Source organism: Lissotriton vulgaris, chromosome 5, assembly GCF_964263255.1.
Source record: "Lissotriton vulgaris chromosome 5, aLisVul1.2, whole genome shotgun sequence".
Lineage (NCBI taxonomy): Eukaryota > Metazoa > Chordata > Amphibia > Caudata > Salamandridae > Lissotriton > Lissotriton vulgaris.
The window spans coordinates 267,918,017-267,944,552 of NC_141693.1; the positions used below are offsets into that span (position 1 = coordinate 267,918,017).

Here is a 26,536-nt window from a genome sequence, read left to right on the forward strand (position 1 = left end):
TGTTGCTATAGTTCAGAATGGACAATACTCTCTCCTCTGAAGGATGAGCTCTTCCTTTTAGACATCTAAGTTTGCCCCCGGTATATCAGTCTTTGCTTTGAACTGGGACTAAGTTTGACTTCTGGTCATTTATTTGAACTGCTAGGTTGTTTAATAACCTGAATTTTCATTCGAGGTCTTTATTTCACCTTTGTTGGCTGTTTACCTTCAGAAGCCAGATGTTCACATAGGGGTATATGTATATCCCTTACCTCCTTAAGTGAGTGGCTATTACTGTCATACATTTTGTAAATATTTGTGGTGACAAATTCAGGTTAAACGTGGGAGACTGTCTAATGAGTACTGTTAATGCTGGTGACTTAAAAACGAACTTTAAGAACATCCTTGATGTGGAAGTATGCGCCTTGAAGTTCTATGGAACACACTGATCATTTTGTTTTAGATGGGGAATAATTTGATGTAATTCCTATATGCAAAACCTTACTTGTTCATATATTTGTTTGGAGTCACAAGTCCAGAATGAATCTACAGACTGTTTTCATAGCTTACTTTTTCATTTTAAAAATGTATCTTTAAATACTTTTTGGCAGAGCAGAACAATTTTATAAATGTTTTCAAAAGTAGGGGACGTTGTTTTACTTAGCTTTTTGAGTTAGTATTTTGACGCTGGCTTTGCTGGCAGACATGGTGTAGCTGCCTCGAAATAAAGAAAGTATTCATGAGATACAATATTTAGCAGCCACTTGTCCTTTGTTTCCCACCAGAAGAGTGGTCTACCATCACAGAGGTATATGGGTTAAAGGCTGTCACAGCCTCCTATCTGTCTTTCCCTTCTGGGTGTTGACAACTTTGAAGTGGTTGTCTTTGATCTTGCTTGTTTTTTTCTGATATTGGTACATCTGCCCTTGTTGATAGTGCTGGTATGTTTGATAGGTCGAGTGAGGGGACTGAGCCCTGCATTACTAAAGTTTCTTTTCCCTGGTCTTGAATTGCTACTTGAAGAACCCTTTCTTCTTTTCCATGCTAATTGCAGCCAGGGTTTCAGTCTCATTTTTCATCATCAGCATCCCCTCGTCCACATGCTGACCGAACAAATATGTGCCTTGAAATAGAAGATTGGCCATCTGCAGTAGCCCTTTGGCCTCAAGATCTTAGCCGAAGCCAGGCTGCTCTTCTGAAAGACACACCATGGCTGTAAGCAGTGATGGCTTTGAGGACATTGAATGCTGGTTTCTCGACGACGAAGACAGACAGTTCGCTTTTGAGATCACGACAGCGAAGGAGTTCGATGATGAAGATTCAGGTCTCTGATACCAGTATCTTCGACGTCAAAGACACTTGCCTTTATGCTTGTGGTGGGAAGGTGTTAAACCCACCTTAGATCACGAACATGTCTTGAGGGCCATAGTCTATGTCGACTTTGAATGAAATCTATAATTGCGACATCGATGATCAACTACTTTACGCCACCTTTTCACTGAAGATCTCCCTCTTGGGGAGTCCTTATCACAGCCTAACACCTTAGGGAGGGATGACTGAGAGGCTGCCTCACCCAGACTATTTTCCCTTTTTGCCTCTCTGGCTTCATGTTCTGAAGTATACATTGAAAACAGATGTCCTCCCAGTCCTTCAGAGTATTTCTTTGAAATTATTTGGCAGATACTGCAGTTTTTTACCATATGTGATGGAGCAAGGCAAACCACACAGACCTTGTAGGAGTATGTACCAGCTTTCATTTACTCTTAGAGGGCAGTTATCAGACAGTGAAGGCATTCTGTGTTCCAGGGAGATATTAGAAATGTTTGAGTGAAACTCAAATATATTGTCAGAATAGTTTATTGGAGAAAAAACCTGTAGTAAAACACCTCTCACTAACTCTGAGTTTTCTCACAGGAGCAGGAAAAAAGAACTAAGTGGGGGAGGCAAAGTGCCAGAAGAGTGCATCATGGGTAGAGGAATCTCTTGGAACCCCTAAAGGGACAGGCCTCTATTTACAATGGAAGTCTAACAAGCTGCATTTTTTTCTTTCACACTGCATATTTTAACCCTCCTTTGTATCTAAGATGCTGCAATGTAATTTTAAAAATGCTACTTTGGTAAACTGGTTTGTCAATTCCAGGAAAAATATAGTCTCCGACAGACTGCTATGGGGTAACACTGATACTGTGGACATTGGCACCTTGTGCTATTTTCTATGATCAAAGCATCTGCACTAAAAACCAAAGCAAATGGCACAGAATAATTTTAGTATTTATGACTGTCGGTGAAGATACTACACTGCAGAAGGAGGTTTTAATACTATAAATCCATAAGCTCACTCACAACTTCTGGAAAGTCCAAATGATGTGAATGAGCTACTTTTTAAAATTTGTTAAAACCGCTATGCCAAATTACCTAAAAAATGCCAATGTTATGAGCGTGAATTATTCCAAGTATGTATATACAAGGCAAAATGCTTGTGAAGTCAAGGATGTAAAAATAAAACACTACAACTGCGCCCCTCCTATACTATTTATTTACCTGTAAGGATCTTAGAAAAAGTAGAGGAGGGAAAAATAGAAAACAAGTAAATTAAAAGGAGAGGAGACAAATGCCAAAAACAAAACAATAATTTACCTGAGATTGCTTGCACCGCCACTCGCAGAAATCCCCGAACCTCACCCTTCTCACTGACAACCGCCACTTTATGAACTAGAGGCACTGGGAAGAGTAGGTTACTCAGGTATACAAATGCTCTGTTACAGGAAGGAAGAGATAGAAAATATTGACAATTATGAGACCAACTACTAGCAGAAGAGAAAACAGCAGCTATTTAAGCCTAACATTGTAACTACTGCTATGACCAGACTTAAGTTCAAATCTAGGGTCTGGTTAAACCTCATTTGTTAGCTATATTTTAGACAAGTTCACGATTGTCACTTAATTTTTTTTTTCAAATTTAGAGAGAAAAACAAATACAATTCCAGACTGAACTACTAGATGACAGGAGTATGAAACTTTATTAGATTTAGAAAGCAAACGCCACCATGCCACTGCTGGTAGTGATATGTCCTGATAATTTTGTGGAAGAGGGTTTGATTTCAGTGAAGATCGCCTCCATGGACAGTGAATGCTTGTGCTCATGTTCAACAGATGTCTGGTGAAGGGCCCCTCATACTTACACACCTTAGGTAATTGTGCTTAAAATCAACAAAACACTTAATGTATGCAAATTGCACAATTTACTGCAAGTCAAAAAATGTACCCTAGCTTGTTAAAATAAGGTTAATTATTTTTACGGATCTATAATGTATGGTTTTGTTTTCCTTTAGCAATGTCTTTATTCTTCTTGTATGTGTCAATTTTCATGTACCATGTTTTCTTTGACACCTTCAGCCGGTCACGCCTTTTTGACCAACATCACTTTGCATGCTTAGATTTTTAAATTCAAAATACAAAATGTTGTTGATTAAAAAAAACTCAAGATTAACACGCTGCTTAGCGCTTCGGCTATGTACTACATATGTCAGTTTGTTACAAAGTGTTGCTAACAAATGTCGTTTTTGAGATAGTGTGCTTTTCTTAGTTGGTTTAATTTTCATACTAACTTACAACAAGATTCTGTCATGCACTCACCTGCCATACAAATTTGAACAAAATATGTCTCTTAACCCATACAGATTTCAAACAAACAAATCTACAGGAATTTCTATTACCCAATACTTCTTCATGCTAAACAGAAATTCACAAGTCACTATACCTCCCAACCGCATATGCTCCACATAACCTCTATCACACTTTCCAACACACAGACCTTAACCTCATATTACAAATTCATACATTATAAACACCTCACTATTACTCTTATAATCAAATAGGGATTTCACAATACACCTTAAGTGCCAATTGCTTCTATTGTCATTAATAGAGAATATTAACGTGACTACTTTCAAACAAGACGTTATTTGATTTTCACACTGGACCAAACCACGAACTCTTGTCCTCAAAAACTGCTGACTCATTTCAAATCTTAGCACAAACCATCCAACTACATATACTATTATGTAACGAGGTTCCGCCCAGCCTTTGATAACACTACATCTTTCATTTAAATCATTTACACACCAATGCGTTAAGGGGCATTTCTCCATCAAAAAATAGTAACAATATCAGCACACTGTTCATCTGCTCATTGATATTTATCATTTATCTGGGCGAGACAAAAGAGCAAATTTTGTATCTTCATGTCTTCTACACTTTCCATCCATCTAATGTTTTGACTCCCATAAGTAAACTTGAAACTCTTTGTATATGGTGCCCCTTGCCTTGACCTATGCACAAACAAAATGAAATGAAACCCTCAACAGATGATGATGAAAGCTTGCTGAACACATATAGTAGTTACTTAGTGTTATAAACCAACTATAGATCTTATTTACAGATCTAGCAACTTACAATTGGGGGCAATGAGATGTTAGAACTGGCCATGTTCACATGATATGGAAAATAGGATAAGACACACCGAGCAGCGATCATGAGGTATTTCAGAAGGTCACAAATGTGCAGTGCTGGTGTGGTCACAAAATCAAAACATAAGTGGAGACATCACATTGCATTTCTAGATCTTCAGTATTCATAACCCATCAAACAAGATTAATCCTGTGAAAAGAATGTGAACTTGAACGTTGTGTCAGAGGAAAAAAGGCAGTTCTCAAATAAAAAAAATCATAAGACGTATTACTTAAATGTCAATAAACAATATACAATAACAAAATGAAGACAAACATAACAAAAGAATACAATAAAAGGGTATTCCTGTCTTTCAGTCTGCGACAGAGTGGAAAGTGGGGCAAAGAACACTGAGTTGGCCTAAGTGGTGTTAATGTACTACGTCTGCAGTACATAAGTAAAGGTAGAGTGACAACTTCACTCATTCTCCTGCTCCACCAGCCAGTTCACATACAACACTATTTTCATCCAACAAAGAACCCTGTGCCCTTGCTTGGTCCTTACCAAAAGAACGATCTGCTCCTTCAATCTACCTCATCCAAAACTGCCTGTGCTTTCTTAACTCACCCTGAAACCTGAACCAACATTGTGCTGTCATCGTTTAGCATGCTTGTGTCAACACCTACTCCCTGGAAGGCAGCCCTGCCAGGAAATCCCAAGACCTTCCTCAGTTAGCCTCAATATGAAAGCGTCAAACAAACTGAAATACAGCTTTGACTCCTTGCTGTACTCCATTACCTCCGATACTTCACTATCTTCCTTCAGATGAAAATCCTGTCCCTTTATATTGACATCAGGAATCTTTATCCCCCACTGCCCCTCTAACAAAGATCCACTGCTCCTGCCAAATCAAATACGAACTGTGAAATGATCCACTGTAACTACCTATGCCGTTGCCCCGTCTACCAAAATACGTCTTCCTACTCTTTATTCCCAACCCAAACACCATCAGCTTCTTTAGAACCTTCTACCACAGAAACATCTCCTGTTCATTCAATGTACTACATCTTCACTGTTTCTGACTCCAGAAAATACAGCTAAAGAACCTGGAATCAGAAGTGTCCACAAAGAAAGCCCATGTATCCTAATTTTACGACCCAAATAAAGACTTGCTGAAGAAATATCAGTCTGAATAGGACATAAAAGACACAATAGGAATTCAGCAAAAAATTCTGCCATTGTAGATCAGAAAAGCTTGACTAAAGAACATTCAACTAGGTATCACTGGTCAAAACAAACACAAAAGCATGATTTTTCGAGAATGTGGAGCTCATCATTTGTGTACCCCAGTCCATTTAGAACTCAATGTTCAGTGATGAAAATAGGACATTTATAATCCTACAATCTCTCAGGTTACATAGCAAGCTCATTTACAAGCAGACATTTCGAATTGTTCAGGCACAATCGCATCCATAAGAACACTGGTAAAATACCCGAGAGATTAGGAGGTTTCCACACTTATTTATTTTTAAAATACCTAGTGCCCATTAAAAAACACAAACCTGAGCAATTTCCTCTTTTCAATGTACACCCCTATTCTTAATTAATCCACTACATAGTATGACAAGGACACATCAGCAAAATAGATATGATGTGGATATACACAGTAACCTTCGGGCTCACACATCTGTGGCACATGCAAATTACTTATTCTGTTACAATATTAAAGATAAGTAGCCCTGGAAACTCTCATCTCAAGTGAAGCATAATAATGATGCCCTAATTTATCTAACTTTCTGGTTTGTATGGTCATGAGGATCTGGAAGGAACACTTGTAACTACAATCTTGTAGCTACTGAATTCCTAGACAGAGCACCATGAAAAGAAAAAGATATCTGATGGCGCCAAGTCAAAGGGCACTGCAGGGGTTAGCTATCACATCATTTGTTTAACAACAGACTTCTGATGTCAACAAGGGTAATTTGTTTGTATTCATTAAAACATAAAACAATAAATGACTTATTAAATTGTGCAAGTCGGCAAAGGTGTCTAATATATGTATGTATGTATGTGAGAAACCAGCAGCTAAATTACAGCAACACCAGGAAACTTTCTCCTCATTTAAGACTGCAAGGCTGTAGTCCAGTTTCTATCCTCAGCAAAGTTCTGGAAACATAAGTTTATTGTAATCTTCAGCAGCTATCCTTGTTTCACAATTTATTTGGTCATTATCAATTTGAGAGTCAGCCTCTTGGCACTGAGGAATGGCCAACCAGCATTTTACTCTATATGTTTAATGAAGGTACATTTTCAGTTTATATTGGCAGGACAGTGTCATTTTAATGAACACCTATGAAAATAGGATACATCTGAAAATACCTGTATACAGTTGACTACAGTCTGTTTTTTCTTTTTTAAAGGATTCACTTTCTGCAAAACAGTTTTCAATTTGCTTCTTAATTTTCACCATTTAGAGAGCGAACTATCCAAGCTATCAGGCTTTAAGGTATAATCAAAAGGACATCAGGTCACACAATAGCCTTCACAATAAGTGGATACAAATAAACTGTACCATCTAAGCAGTAATTCTTCTAAAGGTGTGCTGATGATCGAAAAGTCCAACAGACTTTAATGTTTGAATGGCAGAAAATAAAACTGGTTGGAGGAGATTTACTTGGACAAAGTTGTCGAACTAACCCAACTTATTGAACGTTAAGGGTGTATGATTGGGCCATGGCCTCATTCTGGACAATGATGTGGTAACTGCAGCAGTCATAGTCGCAGAATAACTTGTCAATACACGTATTCACAACTAAATGGACGAATGAACATTTTTATTTCTCAGAATTAAAGGGGAGATAGAAGCAGGCAATAACTTGTTTCTGCTCACTTTTCCGTCATCATTCTACTGTTAAAAAGCATCCATTTCCTTTACTACCAACATATTGAGTCTATGCTGAATTTCTTAGGTTTTAATGGGCCTTTTGGTAAAATGCAGTCTACGCTATATTCTAGTAGTTCTTTGTAACAAAACGCGGGCTCTAGGACTCAGAGGGTATGCATTACGTGTAATAAATGGTTGCTCCAATGCCTTAATGGTTTCCTGGCTTCCTGCTCCTTGGCAGCTCATTCACACTTCAAACCAACAAATGGGGTAAAAAGATATCAGATCGTTAATGTTGCAAATTCATTTTAGGTTCTTTTTACAGGATTATTATTATTCAGTTTTCTAATCAGCTCAGATCAGCCAATTCTCTACGACCTCTTTAGCACCTATTAAATTTGGTGTGAATCCTGGCTTCTTTGACAGCACTGATAACTGAACGAATGTTGCCAGATCAATAAAATTATATTTATTAGAGGTCCATCTTATGGCAGCATCCAGACACCGTCTGACACTGGCACCAGATGGATCTGTTCCCGGTCTCAGTATTTTACCCAGATGAGTAGCATTCTAAATCACCATACATTCTATCATTTGCTTGCAAGCTGATGTGCTTAATTTTTATTTAAAATCAGAGACTCTCTGATGTCTGGTTATCAGGCTCGTTTAAAATCAAGGCATTTCTTTCATTAAGTCGGAGTTACTCAAGTTCTCTGAGCCTTGACTGATTGTGTTTTACCATCAAGCAATTTGCTATTATTTATCTCCAGTAGGTGTAATTCATGTTATTTTTCTTGCTCTTCAGTAAGTGTTCTGTGCTTTTAATGGTTCTCTCTGCCAAAACAGTCGTGGCTGTGCTACTATTTTGTGTCTTAGTTCACTTCTGAAGCAAGTGAAGGGGATGTGCCAGTAACCCAAATTCCCCACCTAGCCCAAACTGTCATCATGACATTGGATCACACAGCATCACTGACAACGGCAGAGTAAAGGACGTCAAGGCAGCTAGACTACCTCGCTTGCACTTAAACACACTTGCACAGTTCACCTTAACCCCTTCGTTGCTGATGACGAGCTCAACTCATCATCAGCCACGGTGGTCGTGTGCGGATCACGAGATGAGCTCGTCATGTAACGCGGCTTTTGGAAAGAGCCACACAGCGCAAAAATAACCCCCGCACGCATGTGGTTAATGAAGTTACTAATGAAGTGAAGTCCAGTTTTAAATTATTGACACCGTTGCCAAGTCCGAATTATGCCAATAACAACTCCCAAATGATGTTTCCTAAAACTGACAACATAAATACACTTCATGGGCTTTGTTCAAAGGATACAACTGATAATTATCTGTATTGCATAACTAAATCAAGTACTAGCATGGTTTCTTGCTAGTTAAGGGAGTTCATTCCATATACAACATAACTCGACTTGCTAGAGAGCAACCTTTATTCTCAGCCTTTTTCAAGTCAAAAAGAGCTTTCTTTCAATAGTGTCAAGGGAACTACTTGTAAAAACCAACATTCTATTGCAGGACGAACTTAAGATCCACAATGGCCTATTTGCTTCCCTTTGAATTATGACCCTCTCAGGAATGGGAATGTCGACTTTGCTTCAATAATCTGATCAACTGTAATGTGAAGCCATAAGGCATCTAGAATATAAATACACATGCATATATATGAATACAGAAACAATATTCTTGCAGTGCAGAACCATGGGGGTAGGGAATGAGTGGAGGAGAGCTGCAGGACAGTCCTATGCACAAGCCTTGACATCAAGCTAAGTCTCATTTCAGTTGGACTCACATATACCACGACTATCAGTACTGGCTAAAAAGGGACAGGCAAAGTCTGTACCAGGTTTACAGATAAAGTGTCAGTGCCCATCCCTCCAGAGAAACACTATTTCACTTCACCACTTTTCAAAGCAGACTGAAAGCAGGCCTATAAGGGGGTGGGAATAGCAGAAAGATTGGTGAGGTATAATGGCATACTTGCAACAAAAACAGAAATGAAATTTAGCAGACACAAAAATAATTTATTTAACCAAATAAAAAACAAAAAAGTAACTAAAGATGACTGTGGCAGCTGTGTGTGACTGAAACACAGAATTGAATTAAGACTTGAACAGCAGGTCTTTAACCAGCTACCACCCACTGAGAAAAATACTCCAAATGCCCATTAATTCACACTATTATTCAGTCCAAATGTTAAAATACCCTCCCTTGCCCAAAGCATGCCACAAGAGATGACTAAAGGGACAAGCTCTTCTGATATTGAGAATGACAGAATGAATTCTTCAAAAGATTGGTTGGGGTGTCTGGTAAAAGGAGAAAGAAGGTCCAGTCGTTGTCTGATTCAGACACAGCATGCCCAATGGTTAGAACACTCATGAATCGTGGAGAGGTCAACAGTCCGAGCAGCTTAGTTATGAACATTCTCCTCCTTGCTATTATACCCAGTAGGTCTCATCTCGAAAATTAGCTGAGAGTATACATGAGAAGTGAAGCAGAGACACACAGCACCCTTTATAATTCTCAGGAAAAGAATAAGGGTAGAAGTAGAAAGGTGTCTAAAACATATTAAGAACACAGGAGGTGGAAGTGCAACAGCATAGGTTATTCAGTGGAGTGGAATACTAAGTATGAAGTGACAGCAAAGAAGCGTGTTGAGAACCACAGTGGGGATAGTGGGCAGGGCTCTGTGGCTCTGCAAAAGATGGTGCTCTATTGTAGGCTTGCTAAAAGTTCCCACAAGCACCACTCACAATATGACAGATGGGACACGAAACAAGTGCCACCACTGCCATGGGAATTTAAACTCATTAAGAGACCACCTACTTCGTAAATAAGGACCTCCAGAAAAGAGCCTGAAAGGATCATTTAAATGTGAGGAGCGAAAAACCCTGGGACAAGAACTGTTGATGCAAAGAAAACCTGCTTCTCCTCTTTTTCAGACTTTTTTCCCTATCTGTAGTATACTCTAAATATATATTAGATTCCCCTGTCTGCCCCATGCTTCCAATTCCGCACTACTGCAATCTGAGACCTCGGAAACTATGCACACCAATTAAAGACTTGTTTTTATTTGGGTAACCGACTTCCTTCACATGTCAATTCTAAAAATCATTGGGAGAGATGAATGCTTCTGGAACAAGGTTTGCCAATGTCTCCAAAATCTACTAGAGAGACCTATTGTCGGCAAGGAAGAGATTATGTTTTTAGAAACCCAGGAAGAGCTGGTCCCTTTTGGCCATTCTCACAGTAACCTCACCAACCTTCCCACTAAAATGAACCAGGGAGAGCGGTCGTAAAACGGGTCCTGCCCATCACTGAAGAGGTCGGACCCCTCTTCTGTGCCAGCATCCGAGCCTGCGTCGTCCACAAAGGCCTCATCATCAAAGTCTTCCATCTCGTCCTGCTGCTCATCGGCGAGCTCAGTGATGTCCGAGTCGGCAGTAGAAAAGGTGGGGGATGGCGTGCGATCAGCAAGACGTTCATTCACACAGCCGTGGAAAATAGGGGAGCTAGATATCATTCAATGGAAGATTCTGGTTAGCAGAAGGCAGGAAGAGGAGCAGGAAGAGACTCACTGACCGAGAAAGCAGACATACTTCCACAAAGGCACCTTTGAGAACTAAGGAGAAAAAGACAGCCAGGAAAGCGGAAGCAATGGAAGCCAGTGGGAAAGCTGACAGGCAATGGAAGAAGAGTCTGTTGGAGGGACGGCATAAAATGGCAAAGCAAGGGGATTTGCTAGGAGGACTGCCATTCAAAAGACATGGAAGGTGAATACCGAAAAATCAAAATCAACATAGGTAAAAAAGAAATACTGGGTGGTGGTATGGGTAAAATAACTAAACTGAGACAGAAGGCAAGCAGCAGAGGTACAGCAGCAAACAATTGGAGTAAAGCTTTTGCAAGTTAGTGCATCACACAAGGGAGGAAGGGCACCCTCAGGAAGATTTCAAACAAACAAGAGTGGCAATAGAACCTCTGTTAGAAGTGTAATGAAATAGGGAATGGGGACAGTCTCAGACAAGGGTGTTGGTCATCAAAAAGTAAGCCACGGAAAGCTCCTAGGGGTGGTGTTAGAGAAGGCAGGGATAGAGAAGCCATGCAGAAGGGAAAGGAAAGAAAAGACGGCAGGAGGAGGAAACAGCACTTCTGGGACAAGATTTGGTTTCTCAAAGGATTTATTGTTCTGCTTTATTTACAAATATTTTCCACCTGACAGTAACAAAACAAACACTTTAGGTTATAAGGGAGTCACTGTTTACAACTCAACTCTGCCACTACAGAGTGGGGATGTTTCCAGCTTATTGTACCAACAAGCAGCAGCATTGTCATGAACTCAAAAGAAAGCTAATACAGAGAACCCAAATTAGCCTAACTCTGCTCACCGTCTTTCAACATACCTCACTATTAGGTATGAAAGATCATATCCATTCAACTCCTTCTAGAAATGCCCATTACTTCTGCAACTTGAATGGAAACTAAAACTTAACCTGCCCTCCCAACCCCATGGTCTGTACTGAACATAAAGCTTCTATATTCACTCTCCAAGTCACCCCATTTTTAATCTTCCCTATGCCCTTTGGATGTGGAGAACAGGGTTGGCATTAATTAACAAGTTACTTACCTTTGATAGCGCTTTTTCTGGTAGAGACTATCTAATGAGACTACTCCCCTTAGAATATTCCTCAGGTGTCAGACTGAATTGGAAAATCCTGAGCAGTACCTCTGTGCGCTGGTAGATGGCATTGATCAGCTCCACACCGGCCATGTCAGAAGTGATGTCACAGTGCTCATTTAAGTGCCACTGCAGCACATTGAAATCAGTTTCTTTTATTACTATTTCCACACCAAAAGCGTTGAGGAACATAAAAACCAATGTTCTCAACAGTCTGCAGTATCTAATGAGATTTTCAGGGTGAAGAGCCCAGTTCAGAGAGCAGCGAGGACGGGAGGGTTGCTTAGGAATCTGCAGTTAGAGTTTTAACCAAACGCACTACTTAAGGTAAGTAACTTGCTCTCCTGATAAAGACTTTTAACCTCAGATTCCTCACCTTAGAATAGATACCCAAGCAATACATCCCCGCAGTTGGGCCTGTAAACGGACTCAAACCAGAAAATCCTGGAAGACCAAACGAGCAAAATACCTCTCAATAGACCTGACTGTCCGAGCAGTAGTGCTTTGTGAACGTGTGGAGTGACACCCATATAGTGGCTTGGGAGAGGTCCAGGACAGGTACCCCGCCCACTAATGCAGTAGTAGAGGCCTAGGCCCTGGTGGAATGGGCCTGCAATCCTGCAGGAGGCTGGTTTTTAGCTAGTACGAGGCAGATCTTAATGTAGAGTGCAATCCATCAAGAGATGGTCCGCTTCTGCGCATGCTTGCTATTTTTTGCTCCAGGGAACCCGATTAGTGCTGAACATTCACTCTATGGTCTTTGAAAATGGAAGGCAGAGTGATAGTATGGCCGACATGAAAAGGTGAGACAACTTTCAGCAGGAAGGATGCACGCATCCAAAGGGCCATTTTGTCAGGGAAAGAGCTGGTGTAAGGAAGTTGGACTGATAGTGCTTGAAGACCCTCCTGGCCAATGTAATGGCCATTAAGAAGACAGTTTTGGGAGTCACAAGCTGCACAGGACAGCTGTCTAGTGGCTCAAAGGGAGAATACATCAGAAACGTGAGGACAAGATAGAGATCCCATTGTGGAATCTCAAAGGGGGAGGAGGAAACAAACGTTGTAAATCTTTCAGGAAAAGTGTCACAAAAGGGGACTTGACAAGGGAAGGTTGGTCCAGCATCTGCAAGAAAAACCTTAGCAGTGTCCCTGACAAGGCTTTGCTGGGCTAGAGATGAAAACAAACAACAACATCTCCAACAGTGGTGCAGAAAGGGAGTCCACATGATGTGAGGAACACCAGCCACAAACCTATCCCAACAGCTGGACAAAGATAGAAGAACTCTCAACTGCTGCCACTTAATCTCCATACAACTGTAAAGTGCTGTGCTGCTGCTAGCACTCCACTCCCCACTGGTCATGCTATGTACTTGTGCAGTAAGCGAGTGGGTCACAGCCCCCTAACAGACTTCTTAGAGCAACGTGTCAACCACAGGATGCCAACAGCCCTTGGTATGTTTCATTATGTTGTTCTATTTTACATGGCACTCATCACCTCTTTCATAGGACCACCACAACCCAGAAGAAGCGCAGCCGTCATCCCTATCAAAAATGGGTGGGTAAGAGAGAGTGGTCTTCCGCTGACCCAATCAATGCTCGTCAGCCACCAGTGTATATATATTGCAGTCTCCTTCGAAATCTGGAACAGGTTGGAAAGGTTCCCCTGGTGCTTCCACCACTTAGACGTCAGATCCCACTGCAGAGACGGTATATGCCATATGGCATGCTGTTCCATCAGGATGCAGGAGGTCATCAGACCCAGCAGCTTCAGTGTCAGTCTCCCAAGTTGAAACATTGGGATCATTACCCACATATTCTGGATTCTGCTCTGGCAGAGTAGGCACGGAACTGCACTGTATCCAGAACGGCTCAGATAAAAGGGAGTGTGTGGGACCGGGTCAGATGTGACTTCGACACGTTGTTAGTAAACCGCAGAGAGTGCAAAAGGTTTGCCTTGGTCTGGAGGTGGGTGACGATGGTTTGTGGTGCCCTCCTTCAGCAGCCAGTCATCAAGGTAGGAGAAGACTGGAACCCACAACCTCGGAAGATGAGCTGTAATCACTGCTGTCAATTTCGTGAACACCCAATGGGTGCTTAGAAAACGAAAATGCTTGAGGCCCACTGTGAACAACCGGTAATGTCTGTGGGCTCGCAAAACAGGATGTTATAAGAGTTCATAAATCAAACGGTATCCAGCCTGCAGGGTAGAGTACACCTCAACCAGGGTAAGCATTTTTAATTTTCTCTTTCTGTTGAAAGGCATTAGAGGGCACATACACAGAAAATATTTTAGTCAGGCTTTAATTAACATTATTGCACCACATGCACTAGCCTCTGATAACTTCCTATTATTATGTGATTTTAATCACCACAGTGAGAACACCAAAGATCCTGGAGTAACACAACTTGTCGCAGATCTGGAGACTATCGGGCTGAAGCAAATAGTGTCAGGCATTGGGCTAGAAACGTGCTAGATTTTTAATTTTGACCAATGCTTTGGAAGTAACATGCAAACCTTCCCTTACCATTACTTGGTCAGATCATCAACTAATTAAGTTTATCATCACGCCCTAGAAAAAACCTAGAAAACTGGTTACACCAACTTCCTTTAAAGAGATCTTTAAGGCCCCCCTCTCTTGAATCCCACACAGATGTTGATTCGGCTAAATCTGCTTACCATGACTCCCTTACAACCACCCTTAACCAAATAGCTTTTTTCTAAAAACCTATTTACACCTCCTCCAGAAACAGAGATCGCTGTTAGTCCAACATCTGGGGTCAAAAAACGTTGTTCTGTAAATGGCTGAAACACAGATGCTGTCTTACAAAATCCTTAGAGGATAAGGCAGAATATCATACTAGGCTAGGTATATATCATAATATGATTAAGGCAGCACGGAAAGAATATCTTACCTACATGTTAGCCAACGCAGGCAACTCTACTAAAGAGTTATATAAGGCACTTAATAGCTTTACAAAACCTCGTCCTTGTGCCCCCACTATTGCTGTTTCCCAAAACATCTGTGAAGACTTAGCCGACTTTTTTGAAGCAAAGGTTAACACCATTTATAAGAACTTCTTAGCAAGTCCTGAACAATCCGTAAGGTAACTTGACTTAAGTCACCCCCACCCTGATGCCAGGGCTAGCCTGTGCACTTTCAAATACTGCTCTGTAAGTCAAGTGCTGGGCATGCTTACTCTAGCTTAATCTGGCTCCCCTCAGGACTTCGGTCCATTTAGGACTACAGTCAACATAGCACACTATCTGGCACCTGCAGTCAGGGATTTGTTCAATCTCTCTCTGGCTACAGTCAAATTACCTAAGGAATGGAAGTGCAGCCAATAATCTCCGCTTCTTAATAAACCATGAGCTAACCCTGATGTCCTTCCCAGATGCAGACTGATTTTGCAGTTACCTCTACTTGCAAAAGCTCTTAAAAGATATGTTAATAAACCGCTCGCCTTTTCTCGAGGAGCCCAAGATCCTAGACCCCTCGCAATCGGGTTTCAGAGAGCTACACAGCACCGATACTGCTTTCTTGGCTGTGACCAATAACATCAGGCTCTCTCTGGATGCAGGAACACCAGTCATGTTAGTGTTACTGGAACTATCAGCAACCTTCGACACGGTCTCCAACTCCATTTTAATTCGCAGGCTGCCTAATGGAGGTCTGCATGGCAGGGCTCTACATTGACTTAGGGACTTCCTTGAAAACAGTACTCAACACATCTGTCTTGGCACTTGCAAGTCAAGACTGATGAATTTAAATATGGGAGTCCCCCAGGGATCATGCTCGATTCCAACTCTGTTTAACATCTACGTTGGACCTCTAGCCCAAATTTTTCAAGCCTACGGGGGTGGAGATCGTGTTGCATGCAGAGAACACTCAACTTCTCATCTCTTTTGACCCTGATCCAGGCAAAGTAAAGGAAACTTTCTAGGCTGCATGAGGGAAATCGCTGTATGGATGAATAAGAACTGTCTCCAACTCAACAGCGAGAAGATGAGCTGTGGTCGACAGACTAGAGGCCAGTGGAACTTGGTCCTGCCCCCACACCCAAGCAGATGGTGAAAAATCTTGGAGTGAAAATAGATCAGTCTCTATCCATGAAAGATCAAGTCACTGCCATATGCGGCACCTGTTTTACCATAATGAGGCTCCTAAAAACAATTCCTTGGCTTCGGGATGCCTCTATACAAACCATTGTCGAAGCCTTCATAACAAGTCGACTGGACTATGGGACTGCTTTACTGGCAGGAGTAAATGACTCCCTGTTAACCAAGCTACAAGTAGTGCAGAATACGGTTGCAGCTGCTGATTTGCAACCTTCTTGCACGCTTCTCCTCTACCCCTATCCTAAGGAAACTGCACTGGCTACCCATCAGGAAGCTGGTTGTTTTTATACTCTGGTATTGGACACAAAATGCTCTGCATACGGCCTGGCCAGCTTATCTGTTGTCACGCCTTAACCACTATCTGCCTGCTAGGCAACTAAGATCCTCTAATCAAGCGCTTCTGTTGACCCCACGGATCCACACTTCAAGATTCGGGGCTTGATCCTTTCTTATTTGGCGCCTAAATACTGGAACATAATTGTGCTTCATCTTAGCCCTTGCCCTGACTTCAATCAATTCAAACTTTTTTTCGCATTTGTTTAAAATGCATAAAAGTACATAGATAATACATTTCATAGAGTGCGAGCTGCAGAACGCAAGGTAAAGTTACAGTACAGATCAAAAATTAAAATAAATAATTTAAAATTTTGCGACAAGTGAATAAAACATTTGAAATGTCTCATGTTAGATCAAGATAAAATAAATTGAAAGATGACAGTACAATAGAGGTAATAACACAGTTAAGACCAAAATTCAGTGCGACCTGTAAAGACTTAATATTATTTATAAAGTGCTGCGTGAGGCAGTGAAAACCTAGCCAGCGTCGGTGACTTGTAGCAATAATAGTTTGTGATCATGGTCCACCAGAAATATAGGTTCATTAAAATATGGGTGACATACCATTAAACGCCTTATGGGGTTTTACAGTGGCTAGTAAAAAGGAAGCCATGGTAAAGCAAACGTACAGGGTTTCTAAATGTTGTGTCACGACTAAGGCAAGTGTTGGGGAGCGGAGGCAAGATTTCTTCAGCAAAGGAATGATACATTGTTTTCTCTCTTTTGCATAAAAAGAACAAAACAGTATATGTAAAGTCAATTGAGTTGACTTATTACATGGACATGGAGGTAGCTGAGTGAGTGAGAATAAGTTCTTTGGGTACCTTAACATAATCGGTATGAAGTTTAATCAAAATCTAATTAAGATGAACCGGTGTTCTCTACAAAAGAGAGGTATGAAAGAGCAAGATGATGTAACTGTGGTAATCCCTAATAAGACAATACAGACATTTCCCCCCTGCATCTATCCCACCTATCTGATGCATATTTCATAATGAATATTTCTTTTAGCCTTGATTTGGGGAAGCTTTCACAGAGGCTCGGCATGTCATAAAGATGCATTAGACCCAGTGAAGCAAAAGTTTTTCTAACGTAGGATAACCATGGAATTTTATGGGCATGTTCTAGGTTCATAATATCTTTTTAAATCATTTGATTCAAATCAACAGTATTCCTTTTCCACAATGAAAGCCACAGAGATAGCTGGGTCAATATGATGACGTCAGTAATGTAAGGCAAGTCGACTTCCTAGTGAGCGATAAAGTGGTTACAAGCTGGTGGGACTGAAAATAGTTGGTTAACAAATTTTTCTTCCACCACTTGCAATGCCTCTATATCCTCTGTTCCCCAAATCATAGCCCTGTAAGGGGCAATAAATCTCATTTTAGCCAAATAGATTTTAATAATTTCTGGCAATGGCTTACTGCCCAATTTTTGGGAGAAACCGAAAATTGCTGCAATACCCTTGCCCATGTGGTTTGCCCTATTTTGAACCATTTCCATCCATGATAATTAAAGCTTGAGACCTGTTCTATTTCTCCCCATCAAGATAGAGTCTCATCGGTTTCTTTTTAGCTCCCCCCATGGCCAATGTAAAAGTCTTGGATTTATTTATAGGAAGGTCCAAATCAGACATGAAGGCAATATATTCAGCAATAAGAATTTGAATTGCTATTTGGGTTCTTGCTAGCAGAACCGCATCATCTGTATATAACAAAATCAGGATGGGAGTTGTCTGTGCTTGGGCAGTGTCTTTCGATTTATGGACTAGAACTTCATTCAAATTATTAGTATATAGGGCAAAAAAGAAGGGGGCCAGAACACACCCCTGCCTGACACCCCTTTCAAATTTTTAGAGATTTTTTGCATTCGCTTTGCCTCCCAAAACGAACTCTGGAAGTTGTGTCTGTGTATAACTCTCTAATAAAATGTGTGATTGTGGCCTCTTCCTTCTTTGCCCAGACTTCATAAACTTTAAAAAGATGCGAAATACCTGGCTGTTTTAGGATATGCTCCCCTTGCCATAATCAGCACAGTGCCCAGATACTCCTCCTGGGAGTGAGTTGTGTGCTATACCACGACACTGAAATAAAATAAAATAAATAAATGAACCAGTTCTCAGCCAGATCAGGGTCCTTCTTCATGGGACCAAACCCTTCCCTGCATCTCCCTCTTCAGGGAGGAATAAACTATCAGGTGGCGGGTAGTCCAGGGGTTGGCAGGGTCTGGACAGCACCAGCAACGACATCAAGCGGTTCCGAGGTGGCACCAGCTTCGAGTCGGGGAATAATAACAGGCTCTTTGTGGAGCCACGCCTGAAAGGAGGGAGCTAAGGTGGAAGAAGGAATCCATATCAGCCTGGATCTAGGGGTGGATCAGGGGGCAAGCTGGCATTGGTGTCGGGACCACTGGTGGTAAAACGGATGGGACACCTAGAGGGTCACGGGGGCCCGAAGGCGTATCAGAGGGAGTTGGAAGCACAAAGATGGCATCATAGAACTCTTTCAATTGGTCGGGCATTGCTTGGGGGAACTCGGGGTAGTCCAGATGGGGCTCTGTTGACAGTTCTGCCGGCACAGTGTGGGAGTGGGGCCTAAGAACACGTTTGGACGGAAAAGTCTAAGAACACTTTGACTTCTTTTTCTTGTGGTTCTATGACTTACCCGACTTGAAGGAAGAGGTCTTAGAGCATGAAGACGACCATCCGCAGGAATGGCTCACAGAATGGCCTCAAAATCAGCACATGGAACTAGACCGGGACCAAGAAAGGATTGGGGCCTTCATCTAACACGCAGAAAGCAACTTCATTGCCCGCTTGCAAATGGCCTTGTGGTGCATCGACTGGCACTTGGCACAGGCCTTCGAATCGTGAGTTGTCCCGAGGCACCAGAGACAGACCTAGTGGGGATCAGACACAGACATCTGCCTGTGACATTCCCCGTAAAGTCTAAACTCGCTTGGTTTCGTATGGGACATGTCCCTAGCACACTGGGAGCAATAGCTCAAAAATGGTGGAAAAAAAGTGGTCAAAAACGACTGAGGCAGTTCTCCGGTTCCATGTTGTTGGTGCGGAAAAAAAGGAACTGATGTCAGCGTTATATGGGCACCACAACCTCACTAACGGCCACTCAGAGGTACTGCTCAAGATTTTCCAGCTCTTGTCTGACACGGGGTATATTCTAATAAGCTGAGAAATCTGCAGTTAGACGTCTCTATCAGAAAATGCTCACACTGTCTCAAACCTGTCAATTCAATATTGTAGGACGGTCATGGGTGAACCACAGACTTCAGAGAAGCCATTACTACAGTGCATTAAAACAGAACATAATGAAGACCAGGAAAACAACAGAACAGAATCAAATGCCCCATACCTGTTGCCCCGTGCCAAAATTCCGAATCACATACCTGCCAACCAACTTGAACCAATGGAAGCGATCATAAAAAGGGTCACTACCAGTCATCGTGCTCTCGCCATCATCCTGCACAGCAGAGGCCATCTCACCAGCACGGTCATACATCTCCCTCATCTGTTCCAGGCGCTGCCTACAGAGCAGGAGACAACAGAAGCACAATAAGAAAGGTGTTAAGAGATGTGAGGAAATTTCTCAAACAAACAAGAATACTGTAATGATAACACCTTGCCAATCCCTCAATGCATTATATTAGTATTCAAGGATCTCACTTGTCGCATGCATAACCTTCCCATAACTAATTAAGTCTTCACAGATTCAATATCTGCATTAAACTTGCAACTAACCTGCTTTCAACTATCTGGGGAACCTATTGATCTGATATCATCTCCTTTACTTTCCAACAATCTGCTCACCTATGCCCCAGCAAAATGTCATGGACTTTCAAGATCAAGTTAGAGATTTTTAGGTTGTTGGGCTGAATTAAGCATATGACTGAAGCTGTTGTACACTTCTAAAACCATTTCTGTCCCTCGACTGCCTGTTAGGGGACATGGCTTATCACTTATGGATCAGAAGGCTTAAAGTTGCAACACTCTAACAGAGCTCATCTGAGAGAAAAAAAAGTTTGGTGGTGTTTACAAGTGTTCATGCTGCCTGGTGTGAGGCTTTGAGTGTATGGAGAATACACCAAGTCAGAAGTTCTTAATGTATGGCCCACAGACCCTTCTGGGTCTGCCAAGGTTTAGAATAATAAGTAATTTTAGATAGATTAATAAACTATATATATGTAAAACAGAACATTTTAAAACACTGTAAATGTTAAATACTCTGAATTTGGTGGCTAAAAATTAAGCTGATATCCTTAGTAGCTTGATTAATAGGAGCAGCACAAGTACATCAAACAGAATCCAGTATGGACGATTGGTGGCCTCAAATAGAGCACTGATATGCACTGGCAAAAAGAGCATAAATCAATAACAAAAAAACAAAGCAATACGCTAGAGTCTAGCAAATCGCTTCAGCTAATACAAAATAAAACCAAATATTGAAAAGCTTCAACCTTATCATTGATAAAATTTCGATTTTTGTATTGTTTGGAGAGTTAAACAAATTACAACATAATGCACAAGTTACTTACCTTTGGTAACGATATATCTGTAAGAAACAGTAGTTCGTGTTAGATTCCTTACCTTAGAATATCCCCAGGCGTCAGACTAGATCCGAAAAGTTTTGTGTAGCAGTACCCTTGCGCGTCGGTAGGCGTCGTCTGCGGCTCCGCGTCCGTCGTCGGCATCGTGATCACCTGGATGACGCCGCCCTCACGCGCTGACGTCAGTTCTCGTACATAGCTTTCCGAGCCAGGAACGCAGAGCCATGCCAGAGACCAACAATGGTGCCATGAAACTAGGGCCCTCAAAGGGAGATACCCTAACCCTAGATATCAGTTCGCAGAACGGGTTGGATAGGTGGGGCGGTAAGGAATCTAACACTAACTAATGTTTCTTACAGATATATCGTTACAGAAGGTAAATAACTTGTGCATCTGAAAGAAACAGGTTTGTGTTAGATTCTTTACCTTAAAATCGATACCCCAGCAATACCAACCCCGGTGGTGGGTCTGCGAACCAAGATCACACCAGAAAGTCCTGGAGAAGGGTACGGCTGAAAAATCCATCTCTCCGGACTTGGCTGTCCAGGCAGTAGTGTCTAACAAACGTGTGCAGCGAGGCCCACGTAGCTGCCTGACAGATGTCCTGCAAGGGGACTCCTCGACCCAGTGCAGTAGTAGCCGCTGTGGTCCGAGTGGAATGGGCGCTTAGCCCAACAGGAGGCTCCTTCTTGGCCAAAGAGTACCTGTTAGAGGCCGGATCTCAGGAGGGGACAGATTTCGCACCTGACCACCCGGGGACCCGCCTCTCTTAGGAACCCAGCCGAGCACTGGCGGAAGACCCTCAGGTTGAGGGTCTCGAATCTAGAATCGTACGCGCTGCGCTAGCACCACTTCAACAGAGAGACACCACACTGGAGATTTTAAGAGAACGTATTCTTTATCTCTTCAAATAAAAATGGATCTTTATGATCCGCAGATTCTCAGTACAGGCGAGCCAGGGCTCGAAGAGTCTTGGCTGGGATAGGGTAGCGGGACAGTCTCCAAAGTTCAAGGTATCCGGCGCACAGCTCTCAATCCTCGAGCTGGGGGATACGGAGTGATCTTGGGTCCAGCCGGACCAGAGTAGTCTCTTGAGCCGCGATCGAATCAGCAGGGCTCTAGAGTTCTTAAGGTAGCGATGGAGCTGCAACAGCCGCAGCAGGGCTCGGTGATCATCTTGGTTGCAAAGGAGCCGCGAACGAATCAGCAGGGCTCAAGAGTTCTTCGGATAGTAGGAGAGCCGCGACGAATCAGCAGGGCTCGGGGGTCTCGTTGGTTGTAAAGGATGAACCGCGACCAGGTCAGCAGGGCTCTCGTAGTCCAGGATACAACTGCCTGATCATTCCAGAGCCGCCCTTGATATAGGACTCCCTTCCTTTGATGTCCGGAGTCCTCGTAGGCGGAGGTCTTAGCACCTGGGGGCTGGTTGTTGGGGTTCCCCCTCGGCAGCTCCTTTCATCCTTTCAAGTTGGGTCTGGAGGGATCCCAGACACTCAGCAGGCCTGGAGCCAGCCCTCAGGGAGGCCGGATGGGTGAACGAAACTCATCTCTCGAGGGGAGGTGGAAGGTGTGACCAAGCTACTCCTCCCTCTCTCGCTCACAGGGAGCGCTCTACCCCCTGGCTGGGGACGGCGCCGTCGGCCGAGGTCTGGCTGGGGCGGCCGTCTTAGGTGCAGGGACATGGGCCTCGGCCTCAGTTACCAGGAAAATGGGGGGACGGGGACGGGAAGCCCAGTGTCGGGGATGTATGTCATGGCGGGTAGGGTCGGGTGGTTCAGGGTCTTGGGAATCTGTCTGGTTCAGGGGTGACCACGCCACGAGGCCGGTCCAACAGTAACAGACCTTGATGCACAAAATGACACACCGAGAGATGGTCCGCTTGTGCACCACCCATACCTTCTTAGCGCCCAGGTAACCACCAAAGAGCTGGTCGTCCACCCGGAACTGGTGTGTGCGGTCTAGATAAAAGGAGAGCGCACGTTTTGGGTCCAGAAGGTGGAGCCTCTCTTCCTCTTTCGAGGGATGCGGAGCGGAAAGAAGGTGGGCAAGGTGATGGACTGCCAGATATGAAAGGATGTAACCACCTTGGGCAGGAAAGAAGGACGAGTTCTCAAGACAACTTTGTCCGCATGGACAGAGAGGAAAGGAGGTTTAGAAGATAGAGCCTGGAGCTCACTCACTCTCCTGGCAGAGGTGATGGCAACCAGGAATGCAGTCTTAAGAGTCAGAAGACGAAGAGGGCACTTGTGAAGTGGCTCGAAAGGAGCGCACATCAAATAGGTTAGAACAAGGTTCAAGTCCCACTGAGGCATCACGAAAGGAACAGGAGGAAGCATGTGCGTGATGCCTTTCAAGAATCTATTTACAACAGGGGACTTGAAAAGAGAAGGTTGATCAGGAAGCCTCAAGAAGGCTGAAATGGCAGAGAGGTAGCCTTTGACAGTGCCCAGAGCAGAGCCCTGCTGGGTAAGAGAAAGAAGAAAGAGGAAAACCTCTGAAAGGGGGGGCAAAGAGTGGATCCACAGCCTTTGCTGTGCACCATGCCAAAAATGTGTTCCACCTGCAGGCGTATACCAATTTTGTGGAGGGATGCCTGGCTGCCAGAATCACATCACAGACTTCAGGAGGCAAGTCAAATGGCCTCAACTGTCGCCGCTCAATCTCCACGCATGTAGCTGGAGACGGGACAGGTTCGGGTGGAGGACCGTCCCCTGCTGCTGCGACAGAAGGTCCTCCTGAAGAGGCAGACAAATCGGGGGATCGACTGACATGCTGAATAGCTCGGGATACCTGTATCTTCGTGCGCAGTCCGGAGCCACAAGGATGACTTGGGCCCGGTCGGCCCGGATCTTCTTCAGCACTCTGGGCACAAGTGGTATAGGTGGAAAGGCATACAACAGACCGCAGCTCCACCCGCGACGAAAAGCGTCTCCGAGCGAGCGCCGCCATGGAAATTCCAACGTGCAGAACTGATGACATTGCGCGTTCTCTTCTGTGGCGAAAAGATCTAACCAATGCTCTCCCCACTGTTGAAAGAGGCCTTGCGCCACGTCGGAGTTTAGACGCCATTCGTGATCCATCATGCACCAGCGGCTGAGTTTGTTCTCCCTGGCGTTCAGGGAACCTGCCAGGTGTTGAACCACCAGGGTGACGCCCTGGTGTTCCAGCCATTGCCAGAGGCGAAGAGCCTCCTGACAAAGGGTCCACGACCCCACCCCGCCCTGTTTGTTGCAGTATCACATAGCGGTGGTGTTGTCCCTGAACACCTGCACTACACTTCCCCGGACAGAGGGAAGGAATGCTCTCAGTGCAAGCTGGATCGCCCGCAGCTCCAGAAGGTTGATGTGGAACCGGGACTCCGCCAGAGATCAGAGGCCTCTGATCTCCGCCTCTCCCATTGGGCACCGAGCCACGGAGGGACGCATCCGTCACAACTACAGTTGCGGTAGGGAGAGGGATCTGCCGCTGACCCAATCGCGGTCCGTGAGCCACCACTGCAACTGTCTCGCAGTGCCCTCCGAGATCCGGACATGGTTGCCCTGATGCTGGGCCCACTGAAACTTCAGGTCCAACTGCAGAGCCCACATCCGCCACCTGGCGTGATGCACCAGAAGGATGCAGGAGGCCATCAGCCCCAGAAGCTGCAGCGTCAACCTGACGGAGACTCGGGATAAAGGCCGAAAGATCGGAATCAGAGCCTGAATATCCCGAACCCGCTGTTCAGGAGGATAAACCCGAAACTGCGCAGAGTCCAGAACTGCTCCGATGAAGAGGAGCTTCAGAGAGGGGCACAGGTGTGACTTCTGCACATTGATGGAGAACCCTAGCAGGTGCAGGAAGTCGGCCGTAGTCTGGAGGTGGCCGACGACTGTCTTGGGCAAGCTCGCCTTCAACAACCAGTCGTCGAGATAGGGGGAAGAGGAGACCCCTGATCTGCGCAGATGAGCTGCGACCACCGCCATCACTTTCGTGAAAACCCGAGGGGCGCTGGCAAGACCAAAGGGGAGCACGGTAAACAAAGTGCTCGTGGCCTACCGTGAACAGCAGGTAACTTTTAGAAAACCTTCAGCCTATACATCGGATGATACTCCTTCATTTGTTTTTCAATATTCGTGACCAGGGGAACAGGAGTATTCCTCGTCCACCTTAAGTGGACACAATCCCTTACTCTCCCTCTTGTTTTCCTAGTATCGTGGCAGCGCACAGCTGCGAGAGTTTAGACACTAGTACTTCCAACAGTACCATTGGAGAGAAGACACGATACAGACATGGCAGAAAACCCGGGCTTATCCTTCTCAACAGAAGAAATAGACTCAATCATGAGTAACCTTAATGTATTTGCTGATGCCAACATCAGTAACACCATATCACAGACTTCAGAGTGGGACAAACTGACGGAAATGAAAGGCAACCGCATCAGAACAATATTGCACGGAACCATATTGAAGGAATACGTAACCAACAACATAGCCCCAAAGGGCTTGCTGGTTACTAATGCTCCAAGAATATTCCTAGATGATCCTGAGTTCAGGAAAGATTGGGCTCTCATAGCGTGGCACTGTACACACGACTGGATTATACTCATACTCAAAACAGCAGTACGACTGTCCGAAAAAATCCAGATAGAGATCCAACTGACCGCAAGTCAAATCAAAGCCACCATCACAGGGTACAAGAAGAAACTAGACGACCTTAACAAAGAAATAAACGAATATAGAGACAACCTCACCCAACAGAAAGTGCTGAAATTTCAAAAAGACCTCAAAAAATTCACATTTGTCAAGGCATATCCGTACTCAGACCCGGACTACAAAGCCACAACAACATCAGACCCAGATTCGGATGCTTCAAGCAACACCTCCCACAGCTCCAACAGCAGTGGAGGATCTAACAACAGTACACCGAGACAAAGACAAAGAGGAGCATACCGAGGGCACTACCAATGGCCACAATACAGCCATCCTCAGTTTCAGAACCCTTAGCAACAACCCCAACAGTTCCCAATGTATGGATGGCAGCCACCATTCCAACAGTTCCCGTTTCCACCTAACCAATTCCGCCCTCCTTTCCCGAACAGAGGCAGGCGCGGGAGAGGACGCAACAAACAAGGGAACAACGTCCACTGGGAAGAGGAAGACACAGTGGGCAGCAACACCCGGAACAAAACCGGGACCAACAGGGCAGGCCCCAGCAATGCGAGGAGCTAGTGACTAACTTGTCATCACGAATACTAACAGACGGAAACGTAACGAAACAAAGGACTTGGATTTGTACCCACAGCCACTCTGGACAAATTCAAACTACAATGTGAACTGGCGGCGTTCTTTAGAAAATTGAAGCTCAAAGCTTTCTTCGAAAAAACAAACACAGAGAACGCAGAAGAAAATACAAATGAAACCGGATTAAGAATAAAATCAAAATTTGTACCGCCCCCACACACCTTTCCAGTAGAAATCAACACTTTCGAACAGGCGGTGTTCAATGACATTGAATCTATGTCAGTCTCCACACTCTATCACA

At 43.8% G+C, this 26,536-nt stretch overlaps 1 protein-coding gene across 13 annotated transcripts in view; it reads right to left on the reverse strand.

Annotated features, from left to right (window-relative positions):
• KIF1B (kinesin family member 1B) overlaps nt 1-26,536 on the reverse strand; it is a 1,388,545-nt gene that overhangs the window by 665,277 nt on the left and 696,732 nt on the right. For 9 of the 13 annotated variants that reach the window (XM_086921355.1, XM_086921353.1, XM_086921348.1 and 6 more), the window contains 3 exons: nt 19,859-19,996; nt 10,586-10,834; nt 2,617-2,735 (listed from right to left, as the gene is read on the reverse strand). In XM_086921355.1, coding sequence (XP_086777481.1) covers nt 2,617-2,735; nt 10,586-10,834; nt 19,859-19,996 — 506 coding nt within the window. The remainder of the gene's footprint in view (nt 1-2,616; nt 2,736-10,585; nt 10,835-19,858; nt 19,997-26,536) is intronic. The other 4 variants (XM_086921360.1, XM_086921359.1, XM_086921358.1 and 1 more) reach the window with 1 other exon arrangement.